The 16,915-nt window shown below is 24.0% G+C and overlaps 4 protein-coding genes across 4 annotated transcripts in view; 3 read left to right on the forward strand and 1 right to left on the reverse strand.

Moving 5' to 3' along the window:
- Window positions 1-871, reverse strand: part of eIF3s6ip (proteasome component region PCI domain-containing protein) — a gene marked incomplete at both ends in the record, with an annotated part of 2,071 nt that extends 1,200 nt beyond the window's left edge. Inside the window, 2 exons of the mRNA XM_640239.1 lie at window positions 1-48; window positions 163-871. The exon at window positions 1-48 is cut by the window's left edge and continues 491 nt beyond it. Of these exons, the coding sequence (XP_645331.1) occupies window positions 1-48; window positions 163-871 (757 nt within the window). The remainder of the gene's footprint in view (window positions 49-162) is intronic.
- A 739-nt stretch (window positions 872-1,610) lies between these two features.
- Window positions 1,611-4,867, forward strand: eIF3s10 (proteasome component region PCI domain-containing protein; the record flags this gene model as incomplete). Its single annotated transcript, XM_640240.1, has 3 exons — window positions 1,611-1,668; window positions 1,752-2,224; window positions 2,306-4,867. The coding sequence occupies 3 exons, from the start codon at window positions 1,611-1,613 to the stop codon at window positions 4,865-4,867; spliced, it is 3,093 nt and encodes a 1,030-aa protein (XP_645332.1).
- A 651-nt stretch (window positions 4,868-5,518) lies between these two features.
- DDB_G0272100 (hypothetical protein) lies at window positions 5,519-11,364 on the forward strand (the record flags this gene model as incomplete). The annotated part of the gene is made up of 2 exons (XM_640241.1): window positions 5,519-5,521; window positions 5,695-11,364. 2 exons carry the CDS (start codon window positions 5,519-5,521, stop codon window positions 11,362-11,364), a joined length of 5,673 nt encoding a protein of 1,890 aa, XP_645333.1.
- A 514-nt stretch (window positions 11,365-11,878) lies between these two features.
- Window positions 11,879-16,909, forward strand: DDB_G0272102 (hypothetical protein; the record flags this gene model as incomplete). The annotated part of the gene is made up of 2 exons (XM_640242.1): window positions 11,879-14,948; window positions 15,021-16,909. 2 exons carry the CDS (start codon window positions 11,879-11,881, stop codon window positions 16,907-16,909), a joined length of 4,959 nt encoding a protein of 1,652 aa, XP_645334.1.
- Window positions 16,910-16,915: the final 6 nt, after the last annotated feature.

A 16,915-nucleotide genomic window follows, 5' to 3' on the forward strand; every position in this document is an offset into this window, starting at 1 on the left:
ACCATGCATTTGGTAAATCAATTTCAACATCATTTGGTGAATTTGCACCTAAAAATAAATAAATAAATAAAAAAAAATAAAAAAATAAAAAATTAGTATGTGATTTTTTTTTTTTTTTTTTTTTTTTTTTTTTAAAAAAAAAAAATTTAATTAATAACTTACTTAATAAAGTATGGAAAATTTGATAATAATTTTGCCATGATTCAACACAGGTGTTTATATTTGGTTGAAAAACTAAAGCATAATAATAACGATAATAGATTTCTTTGTATAATAAAACAAAGAAACGATCGGTGAAGGAGGATTCTTCAAATTTATCACCCAAGATTGGAATTAAGTTTTCAATGGTTGGTAATGCGCAATGTGGATAATAGGTTTCACAACTCTTGAAGAAACTATCGTATGAAACTAAAATATCTTGATGTGATTGTGATTTAAAGTTATTGTAGAGATTGATGAAATAGTTGATCACTGGTGTGTAAAGAGCTGTTGCTGGTGGTAAAAAGTTGCTTTGGAATTGAGCTGATTGGTTTTGTTGAGTTTGTTGTTGATATGCTTGTAATTGTTGAACTTGTTGTTGTGATAAATTAATTGGGAAACTCTCGACATTTGATGGGGTTTTACCACCACGATGACCACCTTGTTTATTTTGTTGTTGATTGCCACCACCTTGTTGATTACCTTGTTGATTTTGATTACCTTGTTGATTTTGGTGTTTATTTCTATGTTGTTGTTGTTGTTGTTGTTGGCCACCTTGTTGTTGTTGGTTATTGTTATTTCTATTTTGATAGTTTTTATTATTACCTCCTTTACGATTATTATTTTGATTGGTATTGGTATTTGTGGTACCAGCGTTATTTGTTTGACTCATTCTGTACAGAATCTATTTTTTGATTTTATTATAAATATAATAATTTAGACACACAAATGAATGTTATCTTTTTTTTTTTATAAGTATAAATAAAATAGTCAATCAAATTGAAAAAAAATAAAAATAAAAAAATAAAAAAATTGAAAAATTGAAAAAAATGAAAAATTTTTTTTTTTTTTTTTTTTCTTTTTTTTCCTAACAAAAAAAAAACGTGCAAGAAGTTCAAAAAAAAAAAAAAAAAAAATGGAAAATTTAAAAATAATTAAAAAAAAAACCAAATTTGTAATTTATTATTATTATTATTATTATTATTATTTTATTATTATTATTATTATTAATAATTTATTATTTAGTATTTTATTTTGTTTAGAAAAAAAAAATATACAATTATATATTTTTTTCTAACCAAAGTTAAATAATAATAAATTATTAATAAAAAAAATCAATTATTTAATATGAAATTTATTAAATAATAAAAATAATAAAAAACCAATTAATTAATTTTTATAAAATTATTATTAAAAAATAAAAAATTATCTGATCAGGAATTGAAGTTATGATTGGGAACTTAAGTTAGGAAATAAAAAACGTGAAAAAAGCCCCTTTTTTTAATTTTTTTTTTTTTTTTAAAATTTTTTTTTTTTTTCGAATTTTAATATTTTTTTTTTTTTTTTTTTTTTTTTTTCTCAATTGATTATTTTCATTTATATAATTATTTCATTTTTATATAAATAAAAAAATGTCAACACAACAAGCATTAGCTCAGGCTAATGAACATGCTTTAAGCCAAGCAAATGGTAATGTTATTTAAATAAAATAAAATAAAAAATTATTTATTTATACTAATTTTTCTTTTTTTTAAATATATATATATATATAGATTTAATTAAAGTTGGATCAAAATTAAGAGCATTAAGTGTCTTAAGAGATTTATTAAGTGATCGTAGTCAATGGCATTCAAGTTTAGAACAAATTATGTCATTATACGTTTCATTATGTGCTGAACAATTAGATTATCAATCATTAAGAGATGGTATTCATCATTTCAAAGTTTCAATCATGTCACAAAAGGAATTCTCAATTGTACCATTAGAAAATATCTTTAAAGAAATCATTACACCAATTGAACAAAAAGTAGACGAATTAAAAGAGAAAATTGAAAAAGAAAATCAAGAGAATCCATTAGTTGAACAAAATGAAATCTCACTCATTGATCCACAACAAACTCTCTTATTCTCTTATATGAAATATTTATTTGAAGCTTATAAAGCAATGATTGAAGTACTCACTCGTCAAAATACTAAATTTGAACATACTAAATTTGATCATTCTAAATTTGATTCAACTTTACTTGTAAGTATTTTTTTATTTTAAAAATAACAAATATTTATTTATATATTAATTTTTATATTTATTTTTATTTTTTTTAAAAAGAAAATTTCAACTCAAGCATTAAATTATTGTTCAAAATATCAAAGAAAACCAGATTTTATGGTATTAACAGAATTATTTAGATCAAGTATTGAACAATTATTTAAAGTACCATCATTGGATACAGTGAATACTCATATTGAAATTCGTTTCCATCAATTGACCGTTGCAATTTCATTGGGATTATATTTGATTGCTTACAAGTCAATTGAAGATATTAATATTATGTTATTCTCATTGTTAGTTAAACCAAAGCCAGTAGTTTTAGCAACATACTATCAAAAGTTGGCTCAAGTCTATTGGATTACCAATGCTCATTTATTACATGCCTACGCATTATATAAACATTATGTTTACAATAAGAATTATAATATGAATTTCACACAAGCCGATTCTCAATTATACTCTTCAGTATTATTGGTTGCTGCATTATCATCACCAATTCAAGAGGTTAATCAAAATCAATCATTATTACAATTTGATTCACAATCACAAAGAGCTATGGGATTGGCATCATTGTTGTCACTCCAATCCATTCCAAAACGTGAAACTTTCCTCGTTGACGTTCGTAAGGTTACCAATGAAGTTTATCCAGAGTTGGCCGATCTCGCTTCAATCTTTGAGAAGAAAACATCACCATTGATGTTTGCCAAGCTTTTAGAGCCAAAGATTAAATTCATCGAAGGTCACGCACAACTCTCTCAATACTTAAAACCATTCCTTCGTGTAGTTTTCACAAAGATCGCTCTTCAAGTTAGCAAAGTCTACGAAGTTATCAAGATTGAAGAATTCATTAAATTGGTACCATTCTATACAAAGACTCAAATTGAACTCTACCTTTTGGAATCAATAAAGAGAAAGTTAATCGGTGCTAGAATCGATCATAAGAATGGTGTAATTCGTTTCGGTCACTACGACTTTGACTCTGCCAAAATCTCTGATCAATTATCAAACTTGGCCACTGGTGTTGGTAAAGCTTTGAATATGATTGAACCAGAAAAGAAACAACAACAACATGATAAACTCAAGAAAGAGGTCTACGTCAAGATCATCAATTCACTCCAAGATGAACATCGTCGTATTCTCGCTCGTAAGGAAATCATTGAAAAGAAGAAAATCTACATGGAACAACAAGATCGTATCAAGAAACAAAAAGAACATGAAGAACTTCAAAAGAAAATCCAAGAGAAAGTCGCTCGTGATCAACAACGTCTCAAAGAGGATATGGAACGTCGTGAAAAAGAACAAGCCGAAGAGGAATCACAACAAAATCAACTCGATCAAACCATCAATGCCATCGATAAAGCCAAGGTTGAAATGAAAGCCAAGATCGCTAAAATCGCCAAACAATTGTACATTCTCGAACGTGCCTACCGTGAAGAGGAATTACCAGTCGTTGAAAGCCTCCAAAAAACTAAAGCCGTCGAAGATAAGCAATACTTTGAATCAACTCAAGCCGAATTCCTTAAACTCCATCGTGAAGTTCATGACCGTAATGTCACCGAAAAAGCTCGTCTCAACAGAATCGTACCAGAATATCAAAAATTCACTCAAGCCGTCATCGAAGAGAGAAAGAAACAATTACCAGCCCTTCAAAAGGAGCAAGAAAAGAGATTCCAAGAGTTCCTCATTCAACAAGAACAAGATGTCCAAGAGAGAAAGGCAAAGAGAGAGAAAGCTCGTATCGCCGCTGCCCAAGAAAAAGCTAGAAAGGAAGAACAAGAAAGAGAAAGACTCGAACAAGAACATTTGGAACAAGAACGTTTGGAAGAAGAGAGAAAGAATGCTCCATACGTTCCACCATCTTCAAGAAGAACTTTCAGAGACGACGATGATGAACGTGAAGAAAGTGGTAGATGGGGTGGTAGACGTGGTGGTGATGATTTCGGTAGATCCAAAGCTGATGAAGGTGATCGTTGGGGTAGACGTGAAGATGCTCCACCACCAAGACGTGACGAAGGTGGTGATCGTTGGGGTAGACGTGAAGATGCTCCACCACCAAGACGTGATGAAGGTGGTGACAGATGGGGTAAACGTGAAGATGCTCCACCACCAAGACGTGACGAAGGTGGTTGGGGTAGACGTGATGATGCTCCACCACCAAGACGTGACGAAGGTGGCGATAGATGGGGTAGACGTGATGATGCTCCACCAAGACGTGATGATGCTCCACCACCAAGACGTGATGATGCTCCACCACCAAGACGTGATGAAGGTGGTGATCGTTGGGGTAGACGTGATGATGCTCCACCAAGAAGAGATGGAGGTGGTAGTGGTGGTTTCGGTGGTAGACGTGATGATGCCCCACCAAGACGTGACGAAGGTGGTGATCGTTGGGGTAGACGTGAAGATGCTCCACCACCAAGACGTGACGAAGGTGGTGATCGTTGGGGTAGACGTGATGATGCTCCACCAAGAAGAGACGGTGGTGGTGGTAGTGGTTTTGGTAGAAATCAAGGAGCCCAAGGTGATCAAAACGATAGCTGGAGATCCGATAACAAAAAAGAAGAAAACAAAAAAGATGCTGATGGTTGGCAAACAGTTGGTGCCAAAAAGAGATATTAAACTCTTTATTCCACTCTTTTTTTAATCATTGTTTTTTAATTGTATATCATTACTTATTATCTACATCTTTTAAAAAAAAAAAATCATTAAAATAAAAAAATAAATAAAAAAAAAAACTTATAAAAAAAAAAAAAATAGAACAAAACAATTAAAATCATAAAAATAAGTTAATGTTTTATTTGAGATTGTTGAAAGGATCGATTTCCAATCATTTAATAATTAGTCAAATATTTGACTATAGAACTATGATTACTAAATAAAAAAGACATTAATTTAATTAATTTAAGCTTTCAAATAATTAATATGAATTTACCATATGGTAAATTTTGTGGGAAAGGTTAATACCACCACATGTGGTTATTCTTCATATTTTTTTTTTTTTTTCCAACACATGTGGTTATTCTTCATATTCTTTTTTTTTTTTTTAAACTTATTCTATTTTTAAACACACCTAAATATAATAAAAAAGCTATTTTTTTAAATTATTTTTATTATTATTTTTTTATTATTTTAATTAAATTTTTATTATTATTGTATTATTTATTTTGTAATTATTAATATTATTTTTTTTATAATTTTTATTATTATATTATTATTTTTTTATTATTATTACTATTCAAAAAGGAAATATTTGGATAAAAATTATTGAAAATGGTATTGATTTTTTTTTTTTTTTTAATTTTTGATTTTTTAAATATTCTTTTTCCTTTTTTTTTTTTTTTTTTTTTTTTCATTGTTGTAATTTTTTTTTTAATTTTAAAAATGTTTTTTATTAACACTGCTATTAATAAATTAAAAAAAAAAAGGAAATTAAAAAAAATAAACAGGAATTATTAACAACTGGTTTAAATGAAATTTCAAGGGATTCAGTATATCAACCAATAATAAATATATTGAATAAAATTAGTAGTGATAGGAACAATTATAAATCATTCAAAATAAATTATTCCAAAGAAATTAGAGAGTTATTAGATATAATTAAACCAGCACAAAAATTAATTACAGAATCAACTCAAGTAAGAATAGATTTTATTCAGACAAAAAAGATTGACCATGAAATATTTAAACCAATAATCATTAATATTGAAAGGGTTAATGAAATTAATTCTATTATAAAAGATAATGAAGAAAATGGTAGTGGTAAAAATGAACAATTACCAACAACAACAACATCTCTAATGGATTATTCTAAAACAACTAAATCTCAATCATCAACATTATCATCAACAACAACAACAACAACAACAACAACAACAACAACAAATTTAATAGTAGAATTAAAAAAACTATTAATAAAATATTCAGAACTTCATCAGATGTATATTAATCAACTTTTTGAAAAAGCAAACAAACGTGTAACCATTTTATTTGATGAATGTCCATTATTTATAAATGATAGTTTAATATTTAGAGAAATGGATTCATTAACAATGGTATACGATATTATATCATATGATAGTCAAGAACATTGTTTCACAAAGAAATCTGAAAGAGGGACTTGCTCTGGTGTAATAATGAATAATGTATACTTTAAAACTGATAATGGCTGTGGATTACTTAGACCTGCAAAAGAGAATGCTGTATTTGAATTCTATAAAGATCTTTACCCTGAATCTTCAAAAGGTTCATCATTTGTTTCGCCAACTAGCTTTATGATTATTACTGAAATTCCAATTTTACCGTCATCTCCAATTGAATGTTCAAAAAGAAAAGAATTGATTGAATTTAAAAGTTTATATAAAACAAATCATGCTAGATCAGTATACCTTAGAAATCTTGAGTTTGAACGTGATATTCTAAATTCAAGAGTTAGAACTAATGTATCGACCCAGGCTTCACTTTTAGTAAAGGGTGAACCACTTGATAAACTAATTGAAAAAAATCGTGATAGAATGGAACGATTTGAAGATTCATTAGATAATGAAAGTTTTGGTGCTCATATTTTATCAAGTTTATTATTGAATACAACAGATTATAAACCAGATAATATTTTCATTGAAAGTACTACAAATAAAATCATTGGTATTGATAATGATGAATGTATGGAATTTTATGAAATTCAACAAGGTGCAGATGGAAAACAATATGTCCATTTCAAAAATATATTATTTTTACTTAAGAAAAAAATGTCAACCAAAGTGAACCAAAAAATTCGGGAACAATATTTGAAGCATCAACCAAATACTTTTATTTTATCTTGGTTATTAAAAATACTTGAAAAAGATAAGAATTATAAGAATTTAGTTGATTTAGCTTTTCCTGATGATCAATCACTACGTAATCAAACTAACAGTAGTTTAAAATTACCTTTTACATTTAAAAAAGGTTGGATAAATTCAATGTTATCAAGATTTAAATTGATTAAAAGTTTATTAAAAATAAATAATTATAAAAATGGTGGGGAAATTGGTGGTGGCGGCGGTGGTGTTGGTGTTAGTAGTGGTAGTGGAAGTTTTTATGGAATAGTTAGTTATCAAGATTTATTTAAAGAGGTTTTGCCACTTGCATATATTTACTATCAACGATTGGAATCTGAAAGTATTGGAGACCCAATTAATCAAATTAAAATAGTATATGAAAGAGAATTTTCATTTGGAGATTTACTTTTTAAACATGATATTGAAGCAGAGCCAAATAAACATAAAACAATGAAATTTGTTGAAAGTAAAGAAATATCAATTATTGAAACTATTAAAGAATTAATATTAAATTCAGGAGAAAATGATTTTGAATCACCATCTGATTTTATAAAATGGTTAGAACAAATTCTTATGTTTAAAAATTCTATTGATATTAGTAGTAGTAGTAGTAGTAGTGGTATTGGTGAAATTAAACTTCATGAATCATTTTATAAATCAACAAAATCAATAATTGCAAATCTTTTTAAAGGTGAAGCAGATTTTAAATTAATTAATGATTTTATTAATTTTACAAATTTTAATATTAAAGAATTATCAGAACCAACAGTATTTTCATCATCAAAAAATGATGATGGGGCTAATGAAATACAACAACCTTTACTTCATTCAACAATTTATTCAAAAAATTTAAAATTATTTGATCAAATCAAATTTATTATTAATAATTTAAATGTTAATATTGATTTAGTTAATGAAAAAGGTTTAACAGCATTAGATTTATCAGCAGAATTAAATAATTTTAAACTTTTTATTTTATTAATTGAATTGGGTGGTGGTAAAGTTTTCAATTCATCAATTATTAGTAAATTTTATAATTCATTAAAAGCAAAAGAAAAATTAGAGTTTAAACCATATTTACAAGTTTTATTTCATACCAATCCAAATGCAGCATGGTGTATTTCTTTAAATTGTTTATTACCAGAATATAGCGGATCACAATTGGCTTTAAATAAACATATCAAAACCATTTCAACCGTTGTAAAAGGTAGAAGAAAAATTTCAGAAGAACATTTTTATTCATTGTTTGATAGATATGGAGAACCATTAAAAACAAATCAGTATGGTTCTAGTGCTGTACCTTCAATTAAAGATGAATATGGTAATTGTATTTACATTAAATTTAATCCACAATTTCCAGGCACAGATATTGCAGTTACAAAATTATCAGAGTATTTATTTGGTCACTGTTCACCATGTTGTGAATTAGGTTCAATAGAAGAACTACCAGTTTTATTGGTTCAAGAGGTATATGGTGAACCATTAATTAATGTTTTAGAGAAAACACCGGAAATTATAGATAAACTTGATCCATTAAATATTTCAAAACAATTAATAATGGGAATTTTAACAAATAATGCAGATGGTAATTTAGGTAATTTTATAATTACTTCAACACCTAAAAAACCAATTTCTAAATCAACAAATAATCTTGAAGAATCATGTGAAAATAAATTTAAAATTTATTCAATTGATAATGAACAATGTTTTATGCCATCAACTTCAAAACAAACAGAATCAGATACTTCACTTTTAAATAAATTTAAATTACAAGTAGAGACAGCAATTTTATTATTCAACCAAATGAATGACAATGTTCATCAAGAAGTAATTAAACGTATAAAATCATTAGATATTAATGAATTTTGCGAAAAATGGTTACATTTTTTAGAGAAACAAAATTCATTATCATTGGTTCATTTTAAAGAATTGGGACAACAATTAAAAAATCAAAAGAAAACTATTGTCGGAGTAAATTTTATTAATGAAATGATGAAAACTTTTTATACAAAATTAGCAAGACTTCAACATCATTTAACAATTGCAGAAGAAAATATTACTCATTTACAATTATTAGAAAAATTAGAACCAATGATTGCAGAAAGAATTAAACCAATTTTAATTAGCTCAGCCAATGAATCAATTATTAAAAGATATTGGAAATTAAAAAATGGTTGTACACAAACTATTATTGTTAGAAATTCAAGTTATAATTTAGAACTTACTAGATCAAATAATCCTTCAGCATTTTTAGCACAACCAATTGATAAACTTAACCCACAAGATATTGAAAATCAACTTTGGGAAGGCCATTATGATCCTGAAAAAGCATTGAGAGAATTTAAAGAAATGAAAATAGAATTTTCAAAAATTAGTCAAATTTTTAATAATATTAATGATGGTGTCATTGATAGCATTTCTGATTTAGATTTAACAGAATTTTTAAAAAAAACAAGTTTTGATAATTTAACAAAAGTCCAAAGTAATAAAATATTTGAAACTTTAAAATCAAGATCAATCAATATCATTCATATTAAGAATTGTGAATATTTAAAATTAAGAATTTTTAAACATTTTAATTTAGAGAAATTAACAGAAATTGATTTATCTGGTTGCACAAAATTGAAATGTATTAGAAATGGTTTAAATACAACTTTAACATTGGCATCTCTAAAAATATTAATAGTTAGAAATTGTATAAAATTAATGGATTTAAAATTAAAAGCAGATAATTTAGAAACTTTAATAGCATCAGATTGTTTTAAATTAAAAGAATTTGAAGTTAATTCACCAAATTTAAAAATTTTAAATTTAAATTCATCAATTAATAATCCTTTAATTTTCAATTGTTTAAACAAATATAAGAAATTAACATTTTTAGATATTTCAAAATCAAAGGGAATACCAGTGATTGAATTTGATTTTCAAGAATTAAAATTTTTAGATGCAAAATCAATTGCAGGTTGTAATAAAGTAATTTTAGATTTACCAAAAATTGAATTAATAATTTTTGAAGGTTGTAAAGATTTGAGAGAAATTAAGTCAAAATCAAATCATCATTTAACATGGAAGGCTTTAAAATCAAATTCAAATAAATTAATCTTTAATGAAAAACAAATTAATTTAAATTTAATTGGTCCAGATTTAAAAGAGTTACCAATTGGTTGTGAAAGTGAAATCGAATTAATTGATCCAAATCATTTTCAATTATATTATGGTGATGTTGATGAAATGAAAAATAATCAGGAAAAGAATTATTATAAAATTAAAAGTTTAGTAATTGGAAATATACCAAAAACTGTCAAATCTTTAATATTGCATGATTCATTTTGTCATTTATTATCACCTGGAATAATACCTGATAGTGTAAAAACTTTAAATCTTTATGATATTAAAGCTCCATTAGATGTTGGTTCAATACCATCATCAGTAAAGAGTTTAATATTAAATAAAGGGTTTGGTCGTATACTAACAGAGGGTATCATACCAAATGGTGTTGAAAATTTAGATATATATGATATTAAACTTCAATTAGAGATTAAATCAATACCGTCATCAGTAATATCATTAAAATTTCATGATGGGTTTAATCATGATTTAAAACCTGGTATCATTCCAAATGGTGTTAGAAATTTACAAATTCAAAATTTAAAAAAACCATTGGTTATTGGCTCTATTCCTCAGTCTGTTAATAGGTTAACAATTAATCAATCAATACAATTTAAATTAATACCTGATATTATACCATCAAATGTTAACTTTCTTTATTTATATGATGTTAAAGAAGAATTACAAATTGGTTCAATTCCTTCAAATGTAAAATCTTTAGCATTAAATTATAAATTTAATTCCCCATTATTACCAAAAATAATTCCAGATGGTGTGGAAACCTTAGATCTATATAATGTATTACAACCTTTACAGCGCGGTTCAATACCATCATCAGTTGATACATTAACTATTCATGATGGATTCAATCAGATTTTAAGGAGATCAATCATTCCAAATAGCGTTAAAACTCTTCATCTACATGACATAAAACAAAATTTACAAATTGGTTCAATACCATCTTCAGTAAAAAAATTGATACTTCATGATAAATTCAATCAGAATTTATCTGTTGGTATTATTCCAGAAGGTGTTGAATATTTATCTTTACATAATATCATACAAAATTTAGAAATTGGTTCAATACCAAAATCTATGTTACAAATTACATTTGAAAAAAGTTTTGATAAATCAGTACCTCCTTTTGTAATTCCTAGTGGCACTAAACTTTTATATGCAAATAAAAATTAAAATAAAAAAAAATTAATCATATTAAATAATATCAACAAAAAATTAGTATTTCTTTTTTATCTTTTTTAATAAATGAATTGATCTACTATTTCATCCTTATTCATTAATATTGAATCGATCAAGGGAAGTAATTATATTTGGAGATTTAAAATTAAACTTGTACATATTTATTTTATCAAAAGTTTATTTTTTCATCAGAATAAATAAAAATCTATTTTTAAAATAAAAAAAAAAAAAAAAAAAAAAAAAAAAAAAAAAAAAAATTATTGCGTTCCTGTTTTTAATTTATTAAAAAAATAAAAAAAAAATATTTTCAACAAAGCCCTATTTTTTTTTGATTAATTTTTTATTTAATTTAATTACCAAGCACCAAAAATGTAATACGTTACTGTTTTTAAATTACTATTTTTTTAAAAAAAAATAATAAAAAAAAAAAAAAAAAAAAAAAAATCATTTTTAAATTCGAAAAAATAAAAATATCATTTACAATTTTTTTTTTTTTTTTTTTTTTGATATGAATAAAATATTATACTATTTATTATTATTTATATTCTTCTTTGTACATTACCTTAATTCACAACCACAACAACCACAAGAACAACAACGAGAGCAACAACCACGACTACAACAATCACAAGATATCAATAATGATATAATAAATATTTATGTAAATTCAAATTATACCAATAGCAATGGTAATGGTACCATAGTAAATCCATTTCAAAATTTATGTGTGCTTAATAATTTATTACCAAGATTAAACAATTTAAACAATACAATAATAATAATAAATATAGGATATGGTTTTTATGATATTAAAAAATGCACTTTTTCTCAATTAATAATAAAAAATTATAACAATATAACTTTTATACCATATGATTTTAATAATGAGAATAATAATAATAATAATAATAATAACAATAAAATAGTTTTAAAAAATACATATTTAATTATTACAAATTCAACAATTAATTTTCAAAATGAAATAATATTAAATTTAAATGGTTTTTCATTTTCTTTTAGTCACATAGAGTTTAATGATGGAGTTGAAATTAATTTTCAAGGAACTTTACCAACGATAAATTATTGTAATTTAAAATTTAAAAATTCAAAATTTAATTTTTTATACTCCACATCTCATATGGAATGTACAAATAGTTTAATTGAATTCATAGGATCAACATTGGGAGGTGGGGAAATTATATTTTATTCAGGTTTAGAACCAATAAAAGATAGTGGTATTATATTTAGAGATAATAGTTTTTCAATAAAGAATAATTTGAAAATGGCAGTTTATAAATTACATGTTGAAAATTCAGTATGGATAGATTCAACAGTATCAAGTTTTTCAAGTATTCATTTCAATGAAACTAATATTTTTAAATCACAAAATCAAAATGATAATCAACAACAACAACAAATAGAAGAAGATAATCCAATGTTTTCATTATCAAATCAAGATTTATTTAAGATTAATGTAATTTTAAATATAGTGAATTGTAAAATCAATTATATTGATCCACATCAAGGTGAGACAAGTTATTCAATGATTTCAATTTTTTCAAGTTTTCAACCAGTTATTCAAATGATTTCAATAAGTAATGTGGAAATCTCAGGATTTAATAGTAAACAACCATTAATTTTTCAAAAAGGTGAATCAAGTTCATTAGAAATTAATAATGTTCTCATAGAGAATTGTACATCATTACAATTTATAGATTCACAATCTGGTGATATAAAATTAAGTCAAATGAAATTTAGAAATAATAAATTTAAAATATTAATTGAAATTAGAAATTCAAATCTTTATTTCTATGAAACTGGAATACTTTGTAGTGATAATAATGATATAGGTTTAATGGTATCTTTTGATACTACAACCTATTTGTTAACAGAGGATGTAGAAACAGCAATAACAACAACAACATATGGTCGTAATAATATTTTATTAGAGAATTTAGTTTTTCAATGTTCAGGTTTATTTAATTTCATTAAATCTGATATTAGAATTGAAAGTGTTAGAATGGAATCATCATTTAAAAATTCATTAATTTCACTTTATAATGATTGTTCAGCACAAATATCCAATAGTCAATTACTTTCAAATTCATTTGAATCAAAGTCATTATTCTATATAAATTCAAGTCAATTATTTATATTTAATAGTGACTTTAGTGGTAGTACTGCATCATTTGTTTCAGCATGGAAAGATTCAATAATTTATTTAGAATCTACAAGTTGGAATAAATTATTCTCAAAGGGTAAACCAAATTTTATTATCGAGGAATCCTATTTACATATTACAAATTCAACATTTGATGGTGTTCAATCATCTAGTGCACTAATTGAAAGTTATAAATCATATATTGATATTAGTAATACAACGATTAATGCATTTGGTAGTAAATCAATTCTTTATAGTGAATCTTCTCAATATGTAATTCTTAGTGATTTGGTTTTAAATGGTTGTTTCTCTCAAGATCAATTATTTTATATATATCAAGCTCAAACAGTTGATATAAAAAGATGTATTTTTAATAATAATCGTGGATATGGTTATAATTTATTTAAATTTATAAATTGTACCACTGTGAATATAGAGTTTACAAAGTTTATTGGAAACTCATTCTCACCATTAATTCAAAGTTATCAATCAAGTTTAATTTTACAATCGATTACATTGATTGGTAATTCAGGTTCGTTCATTAATAGTATTGGTGATGTCATTGTGAAAGTTTATAATTTAACTTATACAGATAATTTAATAACCTATGACTATTTATTTGTTTCTGAAAATACTCGATCGATTATTCTAAATTCCATAACTATCAATAATAATTATTTCAATAATTTTTTATTCATTTTTGATAATGTATCAAATTTATTTTTTAATGATTTCACTTTATCAAATAATCTATTAAGTGAAATCGATAAAAACGATACACCAATGATACTTTTTCAAAATTGTCAAATCACTTCATTCATTAATTTCAATATTATTAATAATTCAATTTCAAAATCATTATTCAAGTCTACAAATTCTAGATTGGTTTTTGCTCGATTAATATTTTCATCAAATCAAATCACTGGTATTGATAATAGTTTCATTGATTCTTTAACTTCAAATATTATAATTACAAATTCAATAATATCAAATAATAATGGTAATTGTAAAAGTTTAATAAATTTAAATGCTTGTTCTTTAACTATAGATTCAACTAATTTCCAAGGAAATTATTTCATTCAAAATGGTGATGGATCAATTATTTCTTATAAATCTATTATCAATGAAAAGATTGGTAATAACTTTTTTCAAATTTCAAATTCAATATTTTATAATAATTTTGGGAAATTTGGTGCTGTTTTTTCATTTTATAATTTCTCACTTTTAAATGATACAAAATATCCAATCATTAATAATAATAGTATATTCAATAATAATAGTTTTATTTCAAATACTGCCACTCAACAAGGTGGTGTTTTCTATACAAAAAATTTTTTATTTAATTTAAATTCAACTTTATTTAATTCAAATATTTTTTTAAATAATATTGCATTTTGTGGTATAAATTTTTCTTCAGGTTAGTATTATATAATTTATATAATAAATTTATATTTTTTAAGATTTACTAATAATTATTAATTATTTTTAGAATTTAATAAAGTAATATTTAAAAATAAAAATGTAATTAATGGTTTAAATTCATTAATTGAATATAACCTTTTAGATTATTATGGTAATATTTTTACACCATTATCAACTACTGTTAATATTAGTATAACAAGAGTATCAAATATGAAATCAATTATAATACCAAGTGTTATTATTGTTGGAGTTGGAAATTTTAAATATCAATTTATTGGTGATTTTGGTGAAAATTATATTATTGAAACTATTAATGGTGATAATGATGATGATAATGATAATGATGATGATAAATCAAATATTTCATTTAAAGAAACAATTATGGTTTTAGGTTGTTTACAATATCAATATTTTAATGAAACCAATGATAGTTGTAATTATTGTTCAGTTGATTTCTCTTACAGTCCTTCATTAAAAAAATGTTATCAATGTGATCCTGATAAAATATCTTGTTTAACTTCATCAGTTGTTACAAATGATGGTTATTATTTAGTGAATCAAGATGTTTCCATGGTTGAAGAATGTCCAGTTGCAATGTGTCTATCAAATAATACTTGTCTTTCAAATAATAGTTTTGGTAATTTATGTTTTAGTTGTAAAGATCAATTTGGAAATGTAATACAGTCAAAAAATGGTATAAGATGTTGTTCAAGTTTTAAACCAAATTTAATCATACCAATATTAATAATAGTTTATTTAATTTTTGGTTTATCATTATCATTATTAAAATATAATCTACTTGAAAAACCAATTGGTCAAATTATAATATTCCTTCAAATTAATTCTGTGGTATTCTTTTCATATAGTGGTGTTTACATTTTACCATTATTCAGAATGTCAATTGACCTATTTGATGGAGTTTGCCTATTTAAAGGTTTAAATGCAAATTATAAATTTTTCATTTCACTTTTTATTATTACCTCATTATTTTTCATTGGTTCAACTGATATTACATTAAATCTATTAGAATTTACTTTAAAAAGAATTTTCAAATTTTCAAATTATCCAAACTTTTTAAATAAAATTTTAATTGGTAAAGTTAATCAAGGTAAAATTTATAAATGGAAATCAATTTGGTCATTATATCAAATATTTATAATACCATTATTATTTAATTCAATTTGTTTCTTAATTTCAAAAACTATAAATAATATTGATTATTTATCAATTGATTTTTCAATTAATTATAAATCAAAAATTAATCAACTTTGTATTACTCTATCAATTATAATTATTTTAATGATATCATTAATTTCTATAATTTCAATTATATCATTTTTAATTTTCAAATTTAAAACTTTAAAAAGAATTTTAAAAATTAATAATAGTAATAATAACTCAAATGATAATAATAATAATAATCAAAATTCAAATAATAGAAAATTAAAATCATATTTCATTTCAAAATTAAATTTAATATTTTTAAATTTTTATAGATTACAATTACAATTAAATTATAAAAGAAATTTTAAATATTGGGATAATTTAATATTATTAAAATCATTATTATTAGTGATATTATCAATTTCTTTTATTTTTAATTTTAGTCATTTTATGACTTTTGTTATAACAATTCAAATCATATATACAACAATTCACTTTCTTTTTAATCCAATTAAAAAAGAACTATTACCAATAACAAATTTTAATAATTTAACAAATCTATTACAATTAATTATTTTCATCATTTCAGATTCAACATTGCTTAAATCAGTTTCATTATTTAATCAAGGAAAAATTTTAACAAGTTTATCATTTTTATTTTCTTTATTTATTTGTTTTAGTTATTATTATTATTATTACTATTATTATTTTAAAAGAAATAATTTTTCAACAACAACAACAACATCAACAAATAATTTTGATTTTAAATCAAATCAATTAAAAAAATTATAATAAAAA

Source organism: Dictyostelium discoideum (genome assembly GCF_000004695.1).
Source record: "Dictyostelium discoideum AX4 chromosome 2 chromosome, whole genome shotgun sequence".
Classification (NCBI taxonomy): Eukaryota; Evosea; class Eumycetozoa; order Dictyosteliales; family Dictyosteliaceae; genus Dictyostelium; species Dictyostelium discoideum.